This window comes from Eublepharis macularius, chromosome 15, assembly GCF_028583425.1.
Source record: "Eublepharis macularius isolate TG4126 chromosome 15, MPM_Emac_v1.0, whole genome shotgun sequence".
NCBI lineage: Eukaryota > Metazoa > Chordata > Lepidosauria > Squamata > Eublepharidae > Eublepharis > Eublepharis macularius.
Window position 1 is genome coordinate 54,084,492 of NC_072804.1, and position 24,722 is coordinate 54,109,213.

Consider the following 24,722-nt stretch of genomic DNA (forward strand, 5'->3'; position numbering starts at 1 on the left):
GGAAAAGCTTCCTCCGCTTAATTTCGGCATGTCAGTTTATTGCTAAAGACATTGTCTGAAAAATAAAAACTAAACAGAATTGGCAACCCTATGTGTGGGGGTGTGTTCTTTTCCCAGAGGAGTCAGCCGTGTTAGTCTGTAGTAGCAAAATAGAAAAGAGTCCTGGAGCACCTTTAAGACTAACCAACTTTACTATAGCATAAGCTTTCGAGAATCACAGTTCTCTTCATCGGATGCATCTGACGAAGAGAACTGTGATTCTCGAAAGCTTATGCTACAGTAAAGTTGGTTAGTCTTAAAGGTGCTACTGGACTCTTTTCTATAGTGTTCTTTTGGGTATCTAGCCAGGAAGCAAAACGCACCAATGGCAAAACGCCGGGTTCTTTTCCCCCCTTTCTTGTCTTGTTCATAACTTACCACAAGGGGGAGACTTCTAACACGGTTAGAGAATCCACGTCTCCCACCAACACCCAAGCCTGGCCTTTGTTTTGAAGTGTAGAAGAATGCCAGCGCAAGCCTAAATGAGATGCTAATTTCCACCAACCCCCCCTTTGTGTTCTGCACAGAGAGCGTGCAGGAGAAAGCAAAGAAGCTGAAGGGAAGACTGAGAAGGACGGCCGGAGACATATTAGACAGGAGGGAGTGAGGCAGGAGGACAGGCCGAAGCAGGCGACTCGGTGAATTTGCAAACAGGCAAGATGCTACCTGGCAAGCCAGTGCCTGCTGGGGAGGGCCGGCAGAGAACTGGGGTACTTTGGAATCCGCCGGTAGCATGTTGTGGCTCTGGCTCAACTCCCGACTGGCAGGCGGCTGCAGGGCTGCACCGACACTGCTGCTGACTATCACTGAGGCCGGGACACTGCTGGTAGTACTGAGGGCGGTGGTGGCTATGCTGTAGATGGGCAGAGGCATTGGCAGGTGGGGCGGTACGGTGGACTCGTTCAAACTGCTTTCCTGCTGCATTTTCAGAGCTGGCGAATAAAATTGCGGCGGCGGCTGCTGCTGCTGGTTGCGATCCTTCTGAAATTTCCAAGAGATTTTAACATGGACCACGTCGGTGAGAACCACCTATCTTCCCCACCCGCTGCCAGTGCCGCTTTATCATGCACGCTGTCTGTGCCCCCCGCTGCTGAAAACATCTAGTACAGACATGGCCTTAGAAGTAACACCCGAAATTCCAGTCTTGGAACCTTTTCTGCTGTTCTCTCCCTCCCACAAAAGGACAGAAAGTAGGCGGTCACCCTTCCTGAAAGATTTCGGTCAAATCCATATATGCAATATATTACATGACGTACACCTCATACCCTACTAGGCCTTTGAGCCTTCTTATTTCTACCCTCCGATGGATCCTTATTCTCGTATTGGTTGCCTCTACTGGGTGTCACACGCAAAGAGTTTTAAGCGGGCGGCCGTGTTGGTCTGCAGTAGAACAGCAGGATTTGAGTCCACTGGTGCCTTAGAGATCAACAAGATTTTCAGAGCATAGGCTTTCTGGAGTCAGAGACTCTGAAAATCTTACACTCTGAAAATCTCATTGGTCTCTAAGGTGCCGCTGGACGCAAATAATGAAGCACGAGCGGCCAAAAAAACGCTCGCCTGCAAACAACAAACTGTTCATTCTATCCGAATGAAGGTTAGAGTTCCATAACCTCTCTTCCCACCTCCAGCTCTACAATCTCAAATTCTGAATCCTACAACTTTCTTCCTGGTCGTAACACAGAAAAAACTGAAGGAGGATTAGAAGATCCAGTGATTTGTGCGCGGGCGCTCAGATTTTCCCCTTGAATAACCGTCCTAGCCGTCCCCGTTTTAGCAGACAGCGTAAAAGATTTTCAGGAGGGCAGGAAACTCGCATTCTTTAAAAAGGGATTTTGCATAGTCACGGCCACAATTCTTTCTGGATTCCATATCTATTCATGCTTCCTTAAATTAATAGTACTACGTAGAGAAATAATCTCTAACATTCTTACTAAGGACTCGATCCTTATTATTAAATTAAATTATTATTAAATTTTAAAAAAGGATGAGTGCTGCTCTACAAGCACATCTATAACCATCTGCTGGAAGAGGGACAACAAAAAGGACGACATAATGCTTCGAAGCTCTGCCATGCTTTCTGCAGTCTTCACTATAAACTAGCCATCCTTCTAGCAACCCTCTCACTTGCCTGTTGCAGGAACATCTGCATGGAATCTTGGGAGACGACGGTTCCAGCTGCTGCCTGGCCCAAAATAATCTTTTCTGGACTAGATGCCACCAAGTTAGGACTGGCTTGGGCAGTCACCGGTAATTGCGCTGGCTGCTGAGGTGGTGGAGTTTGTTGCTGCACATTCAGCTGAAGCTGGGGAGGAGCAGAAGGCTGGGAGGTGGACTGGACGGTTAATATGCTGGCCTGGTCGCCACTCGACAGCAAGTTGGCATTGGAGGCCGACTGCGGCTGAATAAGGCCGGGGCTCTGGCTGCTGGCGCTGGCCGGTGCTTGGATGGTCACAGTTTGGTTGAGGTTCTCAGCAGCATTTAACATGGCCACTTGGTTTGGTAGGGTGACCCCTTGGATAACAGTCTGGCCTGCCTGATTGATGGCACCGCCAGCCAAAGAGGCTGCGACAGTCGGCTGGCTCTGAGTCGTCAAGCTACCAGCCAGAGAGACGGGCATCTGGAAGAGAGTCGGCTGGCCGACCTGCCCAGGCTGCAGCTGGATAGGAGCAGAAAGGATGTGGGCGGTGCCGTGGGCGTTCTGCGATGTCAGTACCTGCCCCAAGTTGAGCTGGCTTGCAAGGTTCTGATTGGTGAGGATTTGGGCAGGCAGCGCCTGATTCGTTATCAGCTGCCCTCCAGGCCCTTGGCTAGTAATGATGTGGGTCTGCCCGCTGGGATGGGAGGTTGTTAGTATCTGGCCCCCCATGTTAGCCTGCAACGCTGACAGCTGCTGGGGGATCTGAACGGCGGACGTGCCCGTGAGCTGCCCCGGAAGGAGGAACTGGTTCTGCCCCTGCAGCATGGCCTGAGGAACGTGCTGTGCCGGGATAACGATGCTGCTCCCTTGGTTCAGCAAGTGGACACTCATCGGTTTGCTAAGGGCCTGGGGCTGTGGCGGGGGCTGCTTAAACATATTGGCAGGCAGCCCCGGCGGGAAGCCCGAGAGCACCACGTTCTGCCCTGCCTTGCCTGCCATGAAGGCCAGATTCTGCTGGGCTTTTTGCTGCTGCAGGCTTGCCTCGTTTTGGATGGTGAGGGTGGCGTTGTTGGGCCCAAAGGGCTTGGGCGTGATCTGGTACACCTTCTGCTGGAGGACGCCGGCGGGCTTGGGCTGAATCGGCGTGGGCGTCCGGTGGATGATCACGTTTTGGGCCTGAACCAGCGGGCTGCTTAAATTCGATGTGACGGTGAGAGGCTGGGAACCCTGCGTGGCGGACACGCTCCCAAACATGGAGCTTCCGTTCAACGTCGTGGTGGCCACCGCAGGGAGATTCTTCTGGATGACGAGGCCTGCGTTCTGCGGAGACACCCCAGCCGAGGCGAGAGTGACCTGCTGCTGCTCCGCCGTGGTCTGAGCAATGTAACTCCCAACCGGCATAGCGGTCACTGGGGAAGGCTGGACTTGCTTTGCAATGATTTGCTGAGCGTTCTGGTTAATTGCCATCACTTGCTGGCCCACCACTTGAATCTGCCCGATGCCCAGCGTCCCGCTGGGGCTGCCGTTGGGCAAGCCCTGAAGGTTGGAGATGGGTTGGATGGTGACGTTTCCCAGGCCGACCTGCTGGAGAAAAGGCTGCACGCTGATGGCTTTGTTGACCACATCCGCCCCCACAGACTGCTGCACTAAGGCTTGGTGGGTTAGGACCGCAGGTTGCTGCAGCCCGATCAGGTCAGCCCCACTAGAGAAAATTTGCGGCGTGCCATCTGAGGCAGTGTGGACCACCGGTTGGAGCGTAGGGAGCTGGAAAGAGCCCAGATCCAGTTCTGCCTCTGCCTCCAAAGTCTGTTCGGTGATGTTTGCCTCCTGCAAACTCTGCTGGAGGATGTCACAGGGCTGGTCCGAGTTTTGCAGGTTGGCCCCGCCCCCCGAAGGGGAACCCAGGATGTCATCTTCCAAGAAGTCTAGGTCGACACTGGTCGTGGGCTGGCTCTGTTCTGCGTTCAGATGATTGCTGGAGGATTCTTGCACGTGCAGCTAGAAGAGTGAAGATCGAACAGAGAACGGGAAAACCAAGTTACACGCTTTGGCGAAACGACGGAAGAAACGTTTTTAGGTATTTCTGTGCTTAACCGCTTTGTCGTCTTAGGAGACGCTGTGAAACTGCATCCTTCTCCCACCCTAGAGTTTGCCTCTTTTTGCGGAATGGGTCAAAGATGCTGCAGTTGTTGTTATATAAAAAACATTTCCTTAATCAGTTTTAATTCTCTTAATATGCATCATTAAAGTGCAGCCATCTTATGCCTACGGATGGCCACTTATATACTGGGCGAAGAGAGGGAAGCATTTTTTCTGCCTTATATCAGACTTCACAACAACACATCTGGTGCAAAAAAAGAAAAGAAAAGATGAAGGCCCTTCAGTTTCCACAGTTCCCAAGGCAAACAAATGGAAGTTCCTGACCCCCTCCTGAAAGAAATCTTTCCCAAATGCTTTTGCAACTCTCCAACCTTTACTAAGCTGATCTCGGTGATTAGGAACTCCCTCCCCACAGAGCTGAACAAAACACGGGGATGGAAGAGGACAGGAAGGGAGCTGCAAATGCAAAACCTACAGGCGACCCCGCTTTCCAAATGAATGGTTCAAAATAAATGTGGGCTGGTCACGCAAATTCTAGCACTGCATCGCCACCTCACCTTGCGCCAAATGCCCATAAACTGTGGCTGAAACTGCTTTTACGGTTACAAACAGAGCCGACGCAGTGGACTGCTTAAAGCCACAAACAGCCTTAAGGGGGAACTCTCCCCGCTCTAGTCTCTCCACCTTGGGCACCTCGGCTACTCAGCTTCCCATACAGGTTGTTAAATTAAAAAGCTGATTCTTCCCCCCCCTCCGTGAATGTTTCAATAGAGTTTCAAAGTCCAACCCACCCTTAAAAGAAAAAGTAGCAGTTTCCAAAGCCCATGTCTACCAATTTTATGTACGTATGTATGTATGTATGTCATTTATAGTCCGCCTTTCTCATTGAGACTCAAGGCGGATTACATAGTGTGAGATTAGTACAATCAGCATTAAGGACATTTCCATACAGTATCAAGAACATTTCCATAAACAATGTCATAGGATTTAAACCAGTCCAGTTTGATGCCAACTTCTGTTTCTAAACAGGATAACATGGTCTCAACAGGATAACATGGTCTGCTGTGTCAAAGGCTGCAGACAGATCCAGAAGCAATAAGGAGGCCCTTGTCTATATTCAGACGGAGATCATCCGCTAATGCTACTACTGCTGTCTCTGTCCCATGCCCTGGTCGGAATCCAGACTGGAAAGGGTCTAGAGCCCCCCCCCCCTTTCATTTTTCCCTTGCTCTGTCCATCTACTTATAAAGCAACCTCCGTGCATCTCCGCATATAGTTCAGAAACTGGGCCGCTACATTGCTTTGTTCCCTCTCCAGCATTGTAAACATTTGGGGGGCGAGGGGGGGGGGGAGATCTAAGGTGTTAATGGCACCTGTAACACCTTTCTATGCCTCTGTATTGTCTGCTATCATGTCTGCTTTCCAGGGCTTTTTTTCAGCTGGAACATGGTGGAACGGAGAACCTCTTGAAAATGGTCACGTGGCTGGTGGCCCTGCCCCCTGGATCTCCAGACAGAGGGGAGTTTAGACTGCCCTCCGCACCGCTGGACTGGCGCAGAGGGGAATCTAAACTCCCCTCTGTCTGGAGATCAGGGGGCAGGGCCACCGGCCATGTGACCATTTTCGCGGAGGGTGATTTCAACTTTTAAAAACTCCCCCCTTGTTCCAGCTGACCCAAAGTGACGTCATAGGCCCTGGGAGCATGCGTGCTCTTTGCATGCGCACATGTGGTACCAGGGGCACCACCTCCCGCCAAGAGTTGCCCCCTGTGCTGGCAACCCACTGAGTTCCACCACCTCTTCCCCCAGAAAAAAAGCCCTGCTGCTTTCTATTGTGGGGACGGAATCTTGTGTACCCTTGTCATGCACTGAGCATAATTTTTTTTTAAAAAAAATGTATGAAATGTGCAAAGAAAAAGACATGACGTCTCTCAAATGAATATACACCATACTTTGAAAATGATGTGGGAAAAAAATACATACCCCAGCACCTTCAAAGAAGGCGCTGGCTGCATCTCCTGTGCTGTCCAGGAGATCATCACTGTCAATCTGTAATTGAAAAAGATTTTTAAAAATTACTGTATGTGAATGTAAATTTAAGGTTGACAGTGAGCAAGAAGTCAGGAGGACATCAAATGGAGACCAAACGTCACGTTAGCCAAAGACCAAAGGGGACTAGATCATTTCCCTCTCCGTGGTAGCTAGATTTCTTTATTGGAGTTGCAAAATAATTAGTTCCCAGTTGTGCTGGTAGAACTGTTCCCCCCTCCCCCTATTAGGAAGCAAATAATTTTTCAGATAGCTATTTAAAAAGAGAGTGATTTCTGACTAAAGACTGGAGAATAAACACAGAATTCTCAGACAAAATGGCAGCGCCCTCTTCCCAATTCCCTGCTTCTAGGATCAATCCCCCCCTCTGTTCTCTGTCGCCAGTTCTTTCCATTTAGACACACAAGCCAGAGGCATTTCAAGGAGGTGTTTTCATCTGTTAATTAAACATGCATCAACTTAAGCCTCAAAAGGAAAACGCTCACAGGAACGACTTCTCACCTTTTCGGATCCATGTAAAAAATCGTTCAAGGCCTGAGGATCGCTGGAAAAAAAATCAATACAGGAAATCATTTTAAGAAGGGTACATAGGGCTTGTGGTTCTAAAAACGAGAAGTAGAACAAAAGTTACTAACGAATTATCAGGAATGGGAAGCATAACTAATCACTTATCTTTTATCTACTACGTTTCATTGTCTAGAACTGGCTTATCTTTTCCAGGGAATTCAGTAATGTTTTATTTATCAAAATACACACACACACACACCAATTATTATATACTCCCCTTCCGCACACATGTATGTGCATTTCTGTGTGACAGAGGGAGAGCTCTATCTATCTATCTATCTATCTATCTATCTATCTATCTATCTATCTATCTATCTATCTATCTATCTATCTATCTATCTATCTATCTATCTATCTATCTATCTATCTATCTATCTATCTATCTATCTATCTATCTATCTATCTATCTATCTATCTATCTATCTATGTTACAAACAGGGACAGAAAACCCTGTTTTATGCCAACCCAAAGTTCTGTTTACCTAGTGAATTAAAAGAAAAAACCAACACACTGCAAGCTCTCGTGCCATATCAATATTTCTTCAGACATGTGCCTCAGTTTGTTATATGGCAATGGGGGGATACTGCTGTTCAACATAAGCGCAACAGTCTCTTGGGCACAAAAAGTAGTTGCACATTTTTGGTGTGCTGTGAAGGTTGCCAAAAATATGATATAGTGAAAAATGCCAGATACTCCGTTCTCCATGCTACCATAAGCGCAAGAGGAAAAAGAACATTCCTCCGCACTTCTTGTTGCGAGGAGCTGCCCTTGAAATGAAAAAAGGGGTTTCCATTGTGAATGCATGAAGCGTGTTAAACAAATTGGTAACAAGTAAGGCCACCGCTAGAAATTTTGCTTACTGATAGGAATAAAAAAAAGCAGAATCGTTTTAATTTACGCTTCAGTTTCCCACTTCCAGATTTGTAACTGTTTAACATCAAAAACAGGCCTCCACTGATACTGGTAGGAAATGTTGGTTGTTGTGACTAAATTACAGCTTTAAGTGGGATTTCGGTCACAAGCAACTGTGGCTGGATGGTGGGCAAACTATTCTACAGCATGTAGTTTGGGGTTCTTTTTTTATTCCTTCTAAGATAGACAAATTCTCCCCCATGTACATATTTAATCTACCCAGTGGGGAAGGGGTTAGCCTTTGGGGCTGGTGCCTGTGTTTTTCTTTTACTTCGTCCTCCCCCAAAATATTATTCTTCCTTTTCCTCTTCCATTTGGGGTCTTGATCACAAAACCACTGGCGGAAATTTATTTTAATAAACTCTTCATAGAATAGATTTGGGGCGAAAAAACCACTTTAGTGCTAAATATTATGTAAGCTTTCCCCTGATTTTGGCAAAAACTGCCTGAAGCTTTACTTACTTTCAACAATAATTTTGTCATAGTCTGCAACCCATTCCTATTGCCAGATACAAGCAGAAAGCTTTCAGTTCAAGACCTCAAAAAGTCAAAAGCTGTGTATATTTATTATTGTTATTGTTGTTGTTGTTGTTGTTGCTATAGCCCACCATCCCCACAAGCGGGCTCAAGGCAGGTTATAACAAAAACACAGGCATAACAATAAAATCATAAATCTTACAAAACAGCATTTCAACAATTCAACTGCTCAAAGGGTGAAGGTGTGGGTTGATATCCTGCAGCTGCTCATGTGTGGGGGGCAGATGACCATATATATATTCCATACACGCCAATCCCTTTTAGAGGGATTCCAAGCATGGATGAAAGTGCAACACTTAATATTTGAGAAAATACAGTTCACAGAGAGCATTTACTTACCAAATTACATCTAGCAAGCATCGGCCATCTTCATCATCCATGTCAACTGAAAGAAGGGGTTGGAAACCACATTACAACCAGGATAGCACTATGGGCACACAAAACAGAAGTGAAATGGCTCCACCCACAACCAGACTATACCTCACTACACATTTACCTCTATTTGCAACGGACTCTGACTCTCACACAAGTAACCCCTCCCCTCCTCAAACCCCACCCTCTCCAGGCTCCACCCCCAAATCTCCAGGAATTTCCTAACCTGGCAACCCTACATTCAAGGCACCTTCAGTGGGGCACTATAACTTGGAAGAGACAAGGCACAAAACAGAATGGCAGTGCTAGTGAGTGCAGGCCGGCCCTTTGTTGAACTTGGGTCTTTGGCAAATGCTCAAATCTAATAAATCAGCAAGAGAAATACGGCGAATCAAACAGTTGCTTAAGAAATGTTGGAGGAAGGTCTCGCTTGGGTTTCCCCCCCCCAAGTTTGCAAAAGGAAGCTCAAGAAGAGCAAGCATATCATGGCAGGGGGTCGGTGCTATGACATGCAAAAAAGAACCCAACTCTTCTTGCTTCTGCCCTAAAGGTATGCTTCCACGGTATGAAACCCACATCCGAAAAACGAAGAAACTTGAATTCACATTTGCCGCTGCCATCTTTGCTCATAAGCAGGTTGAGGGGATAAGAAAGTAAGTCCCTTTCCCGCGAGGCCAACCCCTTTCTTGTAGGCAGAAATACACCTACAATGCTTAAGGCAACAGACATATACGGTGTTCGCTTTGCAGAGTCCTGCCAACATTGCAGCATGGCCCCTCCGGTCTTCTCGCAAAAGCCCAATTGTCCCCATTCTCTGTCGAGTTTTCTGTATGCCACAGGCTCCTCCAAGTTTGCCTTTCAGAGCTAAAATCCTTGCAAGTTACTATGAACTGGCTAGAGGAGTACAGCACGGCAGATATCCAAAAAACGCAGCACAGCAAACATGCTCTCCAGCTTGCATGGCGACCACATGGTAGCTCCCCAATGGAAACGGCTGTAAACACATAACAGCATTGCTGGGACAACTCTGAATTTGAACAGCTCTGGCTGGAAGCAAGCCAGGAGACCAACAGAAAACAAATCCCTATGTTTCAGCAGAACTGAAAGACGGATTTCTCACAGTGAAAGTGCAAGAGAAAAAAGGATAAAGCATTCCCTTAAGCACACCTCTATGGAGTACGCTTAACCACCTATCTATAAGCTGCTGTTCAATCACACATATAGGAACGTGCTCAACATTTACAGTGTCCTTTTGGGTTGCTAGATGCCAGATGCCCCAGTTGTGTAGTTGATGCAAGTTCTTATTAGCTTGAATATTACGACGCAGGCTACTAACATTCGGTTTTACTATTCAGGGGAAAAACAAGCAGCGGAAAGATGCTTATGGGGCTACATGGACAAATTTTAAAAGAAAAGTGCGCATCATGTATAAGAAATACACCGGGCTGTCTCTGGAGATGCGTACATCAGCAGATCACCCTCAGCGCTATACATACTTTCCAGAGGGAATGTCTACATTTCATTGACAGCTCTGAGCCTTGGAGCCTTTGCATTCATTGAAATCAGACTGGCATGCTTATTTAGCAACATAATTAAAGGTCAGTTCACACTTTACATGGCAGAGATGTTTGCTACAAGCACTCCTATGCTTGCTGTACTGATCGTTGGTTTAAAATTGGCAAGGGAGACCCTTTTAACTCGCAGGAGAATGCATGCCACAGGGATACAGCCAACTGCAGTTCTCTGGCACGGGCACTCCTTAAGAGGTTGCGTTGCCCCTTCAAAGTCTATGGTTTTTGATGGGAGAAACCAATGCATATGTTTGCCATGTAAATATTAAGAATCAACCGTCGTATCATGAACATGGCGCAGAAAATTCCTTCTCCCTTTATTTCATGAACGTTCATTTCGACTAAGACTTCTGTCTAATTCAAAAGCTTGCCCCGATGTCAACATCCCTAGTTGATCCAAATGAATTGCACTGATTCCCCATTTTGGGCTTCTTATTTGCTAGGACCAGGGGTCGTTTCGAAGAAAAAGAGCTGTAGGAACTCATTAGCATAACTCATTAGCATATGCCACGCCTCTTGCCATAGCCGGAAGTGTGTCATTAGTATAACCAATTTGCATATGCCACACCCCCTGACATCACCTATTCTGGCTGTTTTGGACCCAATCCTGGCCATTCAGGGGCCAAAACTGGGCCCAAAATGGCAAAAAGGGGCTGAAAATGGCCGAAAAGGGGCCCAAAATGGTCAGGATCAGGCCACTGATGAGCGGGAGAGTGATCCACCACCTGTCAGAGGCCCGATCTGGGCCATTTCGACTCCGGTCCAGGCCGAAATGGGCCCAAAATGGCCAAGAGTCAGGTGGGGGGGGGGCACCTGACGTGATCTCTTTGGGGAACTGCGTTCCTGTGCATTCCCCCTCAAAATGAGCCTTGGGTAGGACTAACATGGCTACAAAAATGCTGTGATTCTCTTCCATGTAGTATATTTTCCAAAACTGGAATGTTCAAGGCAGACAGACAGAAACGAGGGCCTGGACAACCTCATTGCAAAGAATTTTGTTTTGCTGATTTATAAGAAACAAAACCATGAGCCTCCGCACACAGGTGCACACAGGTGCACATACACGCACATAATAAAGACACTTTATTATGCACTTCCTGACAAGATTCTACTACGCAATGTTACAAAGAACATCTTGGAGAAGATTTAAAAAACACACACACACACCCATGTATTGAGACTGGGGAATACAGAGGAGTCAGCCCTTCCCCCTCTGCGAGCTCTGGCAAATGAGCGACATTATCAGAAGGCCAAAAATATTTCATAGATGGAGGAGGAAAAAGAAATCTCTCGGAATTCTGCAGTTTTGAGTCTTGAGTAGACTGCCAAGGTCAAGGAGCCCAGGCCGTCCCTGAAGGGTTATTAATTTTCTCGCTTCTGACAAGAATGATTTGCAAAAAAATCCATAAAAATGACAGCTTGATAGGATGCATTCATTCATTAGCTGATCAAAAGGCATGGAGAGAAACACCTACTAAGTAAATCAACTGATCCCAGCTCCCTTTTCTGCCCCTGGGTGCCAGAGAAAGAAATTTAAGAGGGTTTTTTATGAAAGGGCCACAAATTTGCTCCCCGGAGCAGCGTCTTCTCCATCCTTAGACAACCATAAGGGACCCCAGCCTTTTCCCCAGCTAGAAGCTGGAGGGGAGGCGAAGGAGGGGTGATTCCCGAAATTGTGTTTTTCTTCAGAAGTCCCTATGAAACTCCACAGGACAGTGGTTTCCTCTTTTCTTTACACTGAGCCTGAGGGGTGCAGAAGAAGGAGGAAGACTGCCCCGACAGTCGGCGCAACTTCTACATCATTCCAAACACTTCTGAGACTCAGAATAAGATCAAAGGACAGATTCTGCCAACCAAGGAGGAGAAGAAACGGGCTTGGGGTGAGCAAAAGTTTCTGATTGGCTACCAAGGCTGGATCTCTGATTTTATTAATTGTGAAAGAAGAAGATGATCTCCCGAACCCTGAGTGGACCAGGACAACACCGGCAAATCACTTTATTTATTTTATGCCATTTGTAGTCCGCCTTTCTCACTGAGACCTCAAGGCGGATTACACAGTGTAAGATTAATACAGTCAATATTAAGGACATTTCCATAAACAATGCCAGAGGGTAAATAGATAGAAGTTTACAAGACGTAGCATTAGCAAGAATCCAAGACAGAGTTGAAGAAATGCTGAAGCAGAACATAAGCAATTCTAGGACTGACGTTAGACAACATAAAGCACAGGTAGCACATATTTAAAGCAACATATAGTATGTAAGGCAACATAGTGGTGAAGTCTACGGTCCCTAACTCAGCTATGGAGAGAAACATTCACTTAGTAAATCAACTGATTTACAATATATAGACAAGAGTGTCTATACTGGTCAAAATCTGGGCACCAAAGAGAGCACTGAGGATTTCTTTACATACAACAGGCACATAGATAAGGGTGTTCAGGTGCGGAAAAGCTTGGAACATCAAGAAGCTCTGCCGGGCCTTTGGCTGAGTGCCAGTGGGTGTCCTCCTTCTTCCATCTAAGACCACCACTTCTTCTGGGGCTGCCCTCGGCCATCAGCTATGCCCGTATAAGGACTCCCACTATTTGTTTAAATAGCCTGCTCCTGGACTATTTTAATGACTTCTTAAAAATAATTATTGATTTTATGTTTTTGTGACTTTTAATGTATTTTTTGAATGTTGTTAGCCGCCCTGAGCCCATCTGTGGGGAGGGAGAGTTATAAATCAAATAAATAAAATAAATAAGGTGAAAGTCCAAACCATCCACACGACGAATCCCTGGGTACCCTAAGAGGGCATCCCAACTTAGTTTCCAAATTCTGCCCAAGAGAGGTGATAAAAGCATCTTATCAGAGACTTTCTGGGAGAAAGTCTGTGCAATAAACAACCACACAGAACGCTGGTCCCCCCGGACACAGGGGAAGGCCTTCACAGAATCCTTCCAAGCTGCAACCGTATACTATTTGCTCTCTCGCACATATACTGCAATTGTTCGTTTGTTTCGGCTGCCACAACGGCTCTGCCTCAGACTCTCAACTCCGCCAGCCTGTCCTGTGTGGCCTTTTGAAGCTGTCCCCTTGTTCTGTGTTCCGGCCACCTCAGGCCACATCAGCAAGCCAAAGAAAAGCAAGGTGACTGGTGGAGACGTCTGCAGCAAAGTGAAAAGCTGCTGCGAAAGGGCAGGCACTGTTGGCTGACCATTTTGGCAAGGAGGTCAAGAAACCAATGGCCTTTGTTGCCATTGGAAGCCCCCCCCCCACCTCAGGAAAGGTTCGACACATTAATATGGCAGTGAAATTAAGTCTGTTACAATTGGCTTTGGCTGCACCAGCTTGAGAGCATAAAGAACGGTAAGGCTCAACCATCATCAGTCTAGCATTATCTCCTCCTAGGGTTGACCTCTAAGTCGAGAAATTCCTAGAGATTTGATCAGTTGAGCCTGGAGAAAGTGGGGTCTGAGGAGGGGTATAATACCAGAGTCCACCCTCCAAATCAGCCGTCTCCTGCAGGGGAGCTGATCTCTGGGCCCTGGAGATCAGTTGAAATTTTGCAAGATCTCCGGCCACCATCTGGAGTTTGGGAACCCTATCCCCCCTTGTGGAGTATTCCCAAAGCGTATCAACACCTTCCAGAGGGTCGGATAGATTCATGGAGTTCATCAATGGCTCTTGACCTTTGTGAGTAAAGGGAACCTCCACTCTGAAGGCAGCAAATATCTGAAAGCCAGCACCAAGAGGCAACGTTAAGGGAAGACCTTGGCACCTGTGACCTGTTCGTTGGCCCTCCAGAACAACCGGTTGTATTATGTTCTGAGCTTGGTGCTCAGAACAATTTCAGCCCAGAGTGGCTTCAGCTCAACACAACGTACTTTATTGAAAACCAGGACAGACAGCAGCAGACTGACTGAGAAGCTCCATGTGAGCCAATACATACACACAAGCCCCACCCTGATAATAACCAATAACCAATAGAAATGCACACTCTACAATCCTATCATTTGCATGAAGTATATACAATGTATTAGATTGGCAGGCCCGTGATTGGCCTTTATTGGAGCAGACTGATTGGCTGCTGCCTACAGAATGTAACCAATGAGAGTAAGAACATTAGGAACTTAGACTCAACCTGAAGCTCAACACAGTGCATAACACTCCTTACTTTCAGAGGCTTTGCTAAGCCCTATTTTAACCCAATACATAACAGGTTGGCCACTCGGTGAAGCATAATGCTGGACTAGATGGGCCAATGGGGTGATCCAGGAGGACTCTTAAATCTTTAAACTTTTCATTTCTTACTTTCTCTTTAAATCTTGCAAATTGCACGTATATACCCATTACACGTACATTGAAATGCTGTGACATTGAATGTATTACTGACTCACACCTGAGACTCGCTGAGAAAGGTGGACTATAAATGATGAAAAATAAAATGAAAAAAAAATGATTTCCACTTTCTTTTCTGAGTCCAATAGGCTATTAGTGAGATATTTGATTTGAAAAGCTAAGCATTAATTGTCAGAACTTGGCTAGACTCCCCCATTACCCCCCCACACACACTTTTATTACAGATACCAGAACAAAGGAAGGCATCTGAAAAACAGCATAATCTGAATAAAGATATTAGACAGATTATCCTTTATAGCAAAAGACAAAGGAGAAGAACAGATACACTCAGAGAAAAGAGCAAGTTCTTTACACACTAGCCGCTTGGAGACTTGAATTAGGCTTCAAAGTCACTTTGCCCAATCTTCTACACCGAGGAAAGGAGCCAAGGTATATTTGGAAGACACATGATACAGCATAACAGCAACGATGAAAAGGCAGTATATTATAAAATGTCATAAATAAAGGGGAGGCCCACCGTACCTAAGCTCTCCTTCCAGATTAGCTCTGAATTTCCCAAATGGGACATAAAAACCTGGGGAGGAGAGAGTGAGAGGCACAGAGAAGCTGAACGGGGAGGCATGGAATATCCGTGGCGAGGATGGATGGTTTACAAGGGTTGGAAAGGAGAAAGGGGAAAAAAGACTTTCCATCAGATTATCTAGATCAGAATGCTAAAAGAGAGTCCAAGAGGGACAACTGTGTAATAATTCTCAGTGCTATTCACTCAGTTAAGAACGTGGAGTGAAAACTGGTGGAAGGAACAATTTGAGACATGCAGATGACACTGGCCGAAAATAGTGAAGGCTTGAAATGACTACTGATGAAGGTTAAAGGAGAAAGCACCAAAGCAGGATTACAGCTGAACATCAAGAAGACAAAAGGAACGACTACCGAGGAACTACACAATTTTAAAGTTGCCAATACGGAAATTGAAATTGTTCAAGCTTTTCTATTCCTTGGCTCAACCAAAAGGGAGACTGTAATGAAGAAATCAGAAGAAGATTGAGACTTGGAAGAGCAGCTGTGAGGAAGCTAGAGAAGATCCTTAGAGATAAAGATGTCTCTCTGGGGACCAAGATCAAGATAATCCAAACTATGGCATTCCCCATTACTATGTATGGATGTAAAAGTCGGACAGTGAAGAACGCTGACAGGAAGAAAATGGATTAATTTGAAACGTGGTGCTGGAGGAGAGTTTTGCAGATACGATGGATGGCCCAAAAGACAAATAAATGGATATCAGATCAAATCAAGCCTGAATTTTCCCTAGAAGCTAAAATGACAAAACTGAGGCTATTGTACTTTGGTCACATCATGAGAAGACAAGATTCTCTGGAAAAGTCTCTAATGCTAGGAAAAGTGGAAGGCAGGAGGAAAAGAGGAAGACCTGAAATGAGATGGCTGGACTCAATAAAAGAAGCCACGTCCTCCAGTTTGCAGGATCTGAGCAGGTCTGTTAATGATAGGGCGTTTTGGAGATCTTTCCTTCATAGGGTCGCTATAGGTTGGAGGTGACTTGACGGCACATAACACACACATTCAATCAATGGCTCAGGAGCCACACGTGTCTCTTTGAAATATGCACTGTTCCCTGATGTGGCACCTAGCCCATGTTTTGGGAAAGTGGGCAAGGCCCTTGCTCAGCAGGGCTTGTGACTGGTGTGAGAAATTCAAATTTATTATTATTACGGTTAGCTGGTGGGTGATTTCCACCTTGAATCAGCATTTGCTGGAGGAATGGTTCAATAACCTACAAGCAGGGTTGGTTGCCAACCTCTAGGTCAGGGGTGGGCAAATTGCAGCCCGCGGGCCACATGCGGCCCACTATAGAGCCACATGTGGCCCGCCAAGACAGTCACCTACCAGGCGCCTGGCACCAAAAGTTAACTAATGAATGCAATCATTTTAAAAGGTGCGGCCCTCCGCTAACCTCCGCTCCCACAAAGTGGCCCCCGAGCCAAAACAATTGCCCACCCCTGCTCTAGGTGGTAGCTGGAGATCTCCCAGAATTGCAGCTGATCTCTGGGTGACTGAAATAATTTTCTGGGATTAAATAGCTGTTTTGGAAGGTGGACTCTACGGCATTATACTCCACTGAGGTCCCTCGCCTCCGCAAACCCTGTCACCCTCAGGCTTCAGCTCCCAAGCTGGAGCTGGTCTCTGTAAGGTGTAGGCCTCGTGCTAGGGATAGAAGTTAATGTGGTAATTTTGAATGTGGCTCTATGCAAGATGTGGGGTGCGTACCAGCAAATTAGAGAGTCAGACAAGGATCTGGGTGACCTTGTGGCTAGTGGAAGCTTGCTGGGTGACCTTGGGCTAGTTACACCCACTCAGCCCAACCTACCTCACAAGGTTGTTGTGTGGGTAAAATGGAGAAAAGGGGGAATGTTGTATAAGTCACCTTGGGTCTCCATTGGAGAGGAAGGAGAGATGTGCACTAAGTAAACCAATAATAATAACATACAAATAATATTTGATTTATATACCACCCTTCAGGACAACTTAACGCCCACTCAGAGTGGTTTACAAAGTGTGTTATTGTTATTATCCTCATGACAATCACCCTGTGAGGTGAGGTGGGTGGGGCTGAGACCGCTTGGAGAAGCTGTGACTGACTCAAGATCACCCAACTGGATTCAAGTGGAGGAGTGGGGAATCAGACCTGGCTCTCCAGATTAGAGTCCTGCCGCTCTTAAGTGACTGACTCAAGATCACCCAACTGGATTCAAGTGGAGGAGTGGGGAATCAGACCTGGCTCTCCAGATTAGAGTCCTGCCGCTCTTAACCAAACTGTTGCATCCAGAAAATACCTGCAGGGCAAGGGAGAAACAGACTCTAGGTGGTGGGGCAGACACTGGATTTTGTCTGAGGAGATCTGCATTTGAATCTCCCCTCAGCCCTAAACCGGGTGGATCACCACCTCTCAGCTTAGTCCGACTCACAAGGACAATGCAAGGATCAGGTGCATCTATATATATGCAACCATGAGCTCCTCGGACAAAGGACAAGATTAAAATGTGATAGAGCATAAGATCCTCCAACTGGTCATGTAAGTGAGCTATGAGGGAAGGCAGCCAATCTCTGAGAAATTTTCTCCCCAACTAAACACAGTGATGGCAGGAACAACGCCCCCCCCCCCCCCGGAAGCCTCCCAGCAACAATAAAATTCTCTTAGTCTTTTAACACAAGCCCATTTTTTCCAGCTGTGGGTTTGTCCAATGTCTGAGGTAGAGGGAAATACCTTTATGGTGGGGGAGGTTTCCTCTAATAGGCTATAAGCGAGACATTAGATTTGAAAAGCCAAGCGATTCTTAACCTGCGCTACACCACAATTCCGAAGCTTTAAAGCTGATCTGGCTCAAGAAACCCCCCGATTCTCTGCTTTCACGCAATGTCGTAATTTGCAAGCAGATACCATGAAAGAGATTGAAACAAAGCATCCAGAGTCAGGGGCTGTGGAGGAAGCAGGAAGAGTCTGAGACATCCTTGCTGAAATTCAGCTTTCCATAAATCAGAACAAAATCGTAAGAGTTTAGCTTTGTGATTTTTTAATTTAGCGGCATATGCCGCAATGTGTCACGAGCTGAACGAACAGCCGTGTCTATCCTAAAGAAAAGAAGATTAAGGGGAGTCATTACGATAGCTTTCAAATATTTAAGAGAATGTCAGAAAGGGGAGAGAAAGCACTTGCTCATCATATTCACCGAGGAACACATCAGACTACCAGAATGGAGTTAGAAGCTCTTCAGAGGAAAAGCTGGAGTTACGCCCTTAAAAGCACTTCAGGCCACCTAGACAGCCGGTAGAATCTCCTTTCCTTGGAGTCAGACAGACGACCAAGAGGAATGGGAGTCTCAGAGACCTGAGGTTTATAGCATAGTATAGACAGAGTCACTCTTGGTTGTTGGGGGTTTTCCGGGCTGTATTGCCGTGGTCTTGGCAATACAGCCCGGAAAACCCCCAACAACCATCGTTCTCCGGCCGTGAAAGCCTTCGACAATACATAGAGTCACTCTTGCTTGCCTTTCTATAACAGCACGACTGCTTGCAGCATTCCCAAACTTTTTGAACTTGGGATCGAGACTAATTTTGTCTTGTGTGCAAACCTACAGAGACCCTTGCTCACAGCTGCATGCGTGCCACCTGTTGTTGCGTGGCACAGATCCAGCGTTAGAAAGCAGAATAGAAGACAGCCTCTCAGGCTCTTCCTAAAATTACAAACCAAGGAACAGCATCAGAGCAATGCAGCAATTTCCCCCAAACCATGCTAGCAAAACAGGGAAAGTGGATAAAGCTAATGTGAATTGGTGAGTATCGCTGCTAAAAGGCATTCCACCCACTAAAGGTAGTTTCAGGTGGGTAACCATGGTTGTGTGTTAGTAGAAAAGCAAGATCCGTGTCCAGTAGCACTTAAAGACCAACTAGATTTCCAGGGTATGAGATTTTGAGAGTCAAAGCTCCCTTTTTTGCCCACTCCTTTTATCTGACAAGGGGAGCTTGACCCTCAAAAGCTCGTATCTTGGAAATCTGGTTGGTCTTTAAGGTGCAACTGGACCCAACTCTTGCTCGCCCACTAACAGGCAGTCTTGGCTGGTAAGGAGAAAAAGTTCTAATCTGTTTCAAAATCCAGTCCCGCCCGGAAGATAATACCCTGGAGCTCATCCCTTCGAAGTATTCCATACAACCAAAAGAGGGCCACCCCACACTTTGAGAATCACTGGAAAAGAGCAAGAGTCCAGTAGTACCTGAAAGACTATCAAAATTTGTGGTAGGGGATGAGCTTTCGTGAGCCACAGCTCACTTCCTCAGATACAGCTAGAATGTGAGTCCATCTCTCCTTATATCTTGGAGAGTGGAGTAATTGCAGAAGCCGAATGATAATAGCCAGTGAATGACAAAGGCAGCCGTGATTGAGTAGGGAGGTATGCAGAGGGGTACTACTGGACTACTATAGGTACTACTGGACCACTGGACTCTTGAAGAAGCCGTGTTAGTCTGTCTGTAGCAATGAAAAAAAGAGCAAGAGTCCAGTAGTACCTATAGGACTATCAAAATTTGTGGTAGGGTATGAGCTTTTTGTGAGTCACAGCTCACTTCTTCAAATACAGCTAGAACATGAGTCCATCTGTCCTTATATCTTGGAGAGTGGAGTAATTGCAGAAGCTGAATGATAATAGCTAGTGAATGACAAAGGCAGCCGTGATTGAGTAGGGAGGTATGCAGAGGGGTACTACTGGACCACTGGACTCTTGCAGAAGCCGTGTTACTCTGTCTGTAGCAATGAAAAAAAGAGCAAGAGTCCAGTAGTACCTATAGGACTATCAAAATTTGTGGTAGGGTATGAGCTTTTTGTGAGTCACAGCTCACTTCTTCAAATACAGCTAGAACATGAGTCCATCTGTCCTTATATCTTGGAGAGTGGAGTAATTGCAGAAGCCTAAGGATAATAGCCGGTGAATGACAAAGGCAGCCGTGATTGAGTAGGGAGGTATGCAGAGGGGTAATGGGTGTGGAGACAGGAAGTCAATGTCTTGGTTCAGTCCAGGTGGATGCATTGTCTTGAGCTTTGTTATCAGTTGCAATTCAGCAGTCTCTCAGTCACCAGCTATTATCATTCGGCTTCTGCAATCACTCCACTCTCCAAGATATAAGGACAGATGGACTCGCATTCTAGCTGTATCTGAAGAAGTGAGCTGTGACTCACAAACAGCTCATACCCTACCACAAATTTTGTTAGTCCTATAGGTATTACTGGACTCTTGCTCTTTTCCGTGGCTACAGACAGACTAACACGGCTAACCATCTTGATCTATCTCTTTGAGAATCACTGACAGGGTTTTCCAGCCATGGGTTAACATGGCTTCAGTTACCTTGTCTAGGTGCACTAATATCAAAATCCATGGGCAAATATATTTTGCAGTGTACAATGCCTCACACTTTGCTCATGGCACACTTGTCCAAAAAAGTGGAGCAGGCAGCTACCCAGTGTTGAATGCTTTCAATACATCAAGGATAATTTCCCTATGGAGAACCCTGCTTCAGGAATGGGCCAGTTTGCCTGCGACAGGGGTGGGCAAATTGCGGCCCACGGGCCACATGCGGCCCGCTACAGAGCCACATGCAGCCCGCCAAGACAGTCACCTACCGGGCGCCTGGCACCGAAAGTTAACTAATGAATGCAATCATTTTAAAAGGTGCGGCCCTCCGCTAACCTCCGCTCCCACAAAGTGGCCCCCGAGCCAAAACAATTGCCCACCCCTGGCCTGCGAGATATAATTGTCAACTCCATGGTTAGGATTTCAACTCACCGTAACTGTTTTAACATTCTGCACGGAAATTTATTAGCAAACGTAATCATTTTGCTGCCCACCAGCTTCTTTATTACAAACAAAAACAAACTCCTGCAAGATACCACAGAAAAGTGACGTCGCGCTTCAAAAAACAAAACAGATTTCTCCGGACAACTGGATTAAATTAACATCACCTATCCTTAATCCCTCCGAAGACCCAAAATGAGATGGCTTGACTCAATAAAAGAAGCCACATCCTCCCATCTGCAAGATCTGAGCAAGTCTGTTAATGATAGGATATTTGGGAGGTCTTTCCTTCATAGGGTCGCCCTAGGTTACAGGCGACTTGACGGCACATAACACACACACACACACACAATGCTATCGAAATATATTTCTTAGCCCACATCTCTTATCGGATGGCTGTTCTCTATAATTCCTGAAGTTAGAGAAACTTCTGGCAAACACTGGAAGGCCATCAAGAAACCCCCGTGGAACTGCCTTTAGCTTAATGCAAAACAGTGTTTTCCAGATGCCTGGACAAAAGGTGAATATAGTTGGATCGAGAGCCATACAGCAAACTGAAATATACGTGCAAAGGAAGGCAGAGAGGGTGATGTAGCCCGTATGACCCATTACTGGAAAAGCAACACACACACACACACACAGTCAGAGACTTCAACCCACTCTGCCTGCCAAGGCAGAGCTCTGGCTTTCCTTATACTTGTTAAAGCTCCCAAGCGAGGCCAGGCTTCGCAAGGCTGTGGGTCTGGCCTCTCTCTCCTCCCCCACCCATCCAAGAGATTTCTCATGGATCCACTCCAAACAAATCAAAACTTTGGCAGCCGAAACCCATCTTGGTTCACAGAGGCCCATATCTTACAGAACTAGCCATTCCAAAACAGCAGTCCAATCAGCTGCCACGTCCTCTTTCTTCTTCACAAAGCTGCATAATGGTCACTGTTGTGTCTCATGTTCACAAGGACAAAGGCAAGCTGTGTTAGGTACTTCTATAGGAGACACCAGATGAGCGGCCAAGCCAAGCAATGTTCACATGCGGAGAAGCAGATGTGAGCGCGCACATCCTTCCCTTTAAAAGGAACCTTAAGTTGCACTTTGAAATGCAACTGAGAAAAAAAAACAACAACATCGCAGCCGAGACAGAGAGAAGACAGCTAGTTTCCCCCACGAATTAAAATTTCTTTTGGGATCTGGCCAGCTTTTTAAAATCTATTCTCATCTGAGCAGGGCTTTTTTTCTGGGAAAAGAGGTGGTGGAACTCAGGACCGCACAATAACAACAACATAATAATAACATTCGATTTATATACCGCCCTTCAGGACAACTTAATGCCCACTCAGAGCAGTTTACAAAGTATGTCATTATTATTCCCCACAACAATAATCACCCTATGAGGTGGGTGGGGCTGAGAGAGCTCCAGAGAACTGTGACTCGCCCAAGGTCACCCAGCTGGCTTCAGGTGGAGGACGTCACTTTGGGTCAATGACGTCACTTCGGGTCAATGACGTCACTTCGGGTCAGCTGGAACAAGGGGGGAGTTTTTTAAAGTTTAAATCGCCCTCGGTGAAAATGGTCACATGGCCGGTTGCCCCGACCCCTGATCTCCAGACAGAGGGGAGTTTAGATTCCCCTCCACGCCGCACGGCGCAGAGGGCAATCTCAACTCCCCTCTGTCTGGAGATCAGGGGGCGGGGTCACCGGCCATGTGACCATTTTCAAGAGGTGCCGGAACTCCATTCCACCACGTTCCTGCTGAAAAAAAGCCCTGCATCTGAGTAGCTCTGTACAACAAAAGTTGGAAATCTCTTTAAAACAGTGGCCTTAGAAGCATATTCCAGACATTTTCATCTGCTCCGTTGACTACATGAATACCTGGAGCAAAGAAATTCAGAGTTATCAAACTATCCACAGTTAAAGTCTTCCATGGAATTAGGAGGACCGATAGATATTACCAGTATAAGTTCTGGTGGTGAAAGTAAATAATAGATTGATAGTATCACCAATGTTCATTTCAGTATTACTTTTATTTTTATGTGGTGGACGTGGTGGTTTACAGAGAAATGTAAGGAAATGTAAGGGATCTTACCCTGGAAGAACTTAAATATGAAGGAATTATTATAGGAGCAGGGTAGGTTTGGAGAGGGAACATAACCAGCAATCACTATAACCACCTGTATCACCTAACAGCTTGGTTAAATGAAATGGCTAACACAGAGCTAGGGTTGCCAGCCTCCAGGTAGTGGCTGGAGATCTCTCGGAATTACAACTCGTCTCAGTTCACCTGGAGAAAATGGCTACTTTGGGGGGTGGACTCTATGGAATTATGCCATACCAAAGTCCTTTCCCTCCCCAAACCCCACTTTCTCCAGGTTTCGCTCCCCAGATCTCCAGGAATTTCCCAACTTGGAGCTGGCAACCCTACACAGAGCAGTGGTGGGACATAAGGGCAATTCAAAAGTGAACTCACATCTTTGAGCAGCTACCTTTTGCTTATTCGGCGCTAGATAGCTTTCAACTGAAAGTATGAACTGATTCCTCTGACTACTATTGCATTTGAGGAGGCACTGGAGACATTAGAAGAGGCATTAGAAGTTCGGCCTGTGGTGTTCTTTCAGAATTGGCACACTCATACACAGAAGCTACCATCTGACTGTTGCAACCACGCAGCAGTGAATACACACACACACATTCCCTCGCAGAGCTTCCAGAACTTATAAACTGAGTGGCTATTCAACAGAGCAAGCCTATCACACATCAGAAGCACAGTCGCAAACTGGCCCATAAGATAATGGTACTGAAACCTCTTTGAAAGCTTTTTACCAGTTCAATCTAAAACATTTAGATGTGTCTGAGCTGCTGTCATCCAGGACACAGTGTTGTGTAGACCGGTGCTCCTTCCTTTTCCATTTTAAAAGAGTGACTCGTGTGAGACTGCCAGAGATGAAAATATTACGCACGTCAACACTCAAGAGGCAGCTCTGCAGTTAGGGAGGTTTCTCTCAGAGCTAACTTTGCGCATTGTTGTTCTTTTAAAATTATGTCTGCGCACATTTTCGGGCAGGATTATGAATTCAGAAATACCATTTGGATGATGCACCAAACCATAATTGGGGGATGATAAATGAGCTTCCCTTTTAGTTCCCTGCTTAGCACTAACTCTACTTCGCCAGGCCAATTGGCAACCAAGGGTTAGTGCTTGCCTTCCACACCAGAATATGAGACCAGGGTTTGGTACATTTCTGATGCCAGAATGGAAGGCAAGCACTAACCATTATCACAAGAGAGGAAGAGGACGAAGGCATGTAAGCCTACAGCTCATTTCCAATCCTCCAAACCAGGGTCTGAAGAATCCTTTAAAATGAGCCACAGAATAAACTACTGCAAAACATAATGTGAAAAGCAGTCCTGATTTTGGGGGGGCGGTTCTGCAGAAGAGGGACACTTCAAACAGATCAAGGGGCAGACAAGGCAAAATGTCACCATGCACAAAAAGTTTACTTATAATTAAAGAGCTTCTTTGGTTTGGCATGCCAACATTTCTTCAGTGCTGCCCCCGCGTACTGGAGAAACAGCTCCAACATGCTCCGAGGCAGCTAGCTGTACCTGTAGCTACACTGGAGCCGAGTTACTTTGATCCTCCAATAACTCAGGAGAGGGGAAAGCATCAATAATTACTTGCAGAGAAAGGAAGTTGGCTCTCGCTGGCCCGGCAGCTCTCAACCAAACAGCTCTTTTCAAAC

At 46.2% G+C, this 24,722-nt stretch overlaps 1 protein-coding gene across 1 annotated transcript in view; it reads right to left on the reverse strand.

Moving 5' to 3' along the window:
* BICRA (BRD4 interacting chromatin remodeling complex associated protein) overlaps positions 1–24,722 on the reverse strand; it is a 115,499-nt gene that overhangs the window by 25,205 nt on the left and 65,572 nt on the right. The window contains exons 2-5 of the mRNA XM_054999476.1: positions 8,680–8,725; positions 6,826–6,868; positions 2,168–4,174; positions 706–1,020 (exon numbers count right to left, since the gene is read on the reverse strand). Coding sequence (XP_054855451.1) covers positions 706–1,020; positions 2,168–4,174; positions 6,826–6,868; positions 8,680–8,720 — 2,406 coding nt within the window. The 5' untranslated portion in view covers positions 8,721–8,725. The remainder of the gene's footprint in view (positions 1–705; positions 1,021–2,167; positions 4,175–6,825; positions 6,869–8,679; positions 8,726–24,722) is intronic.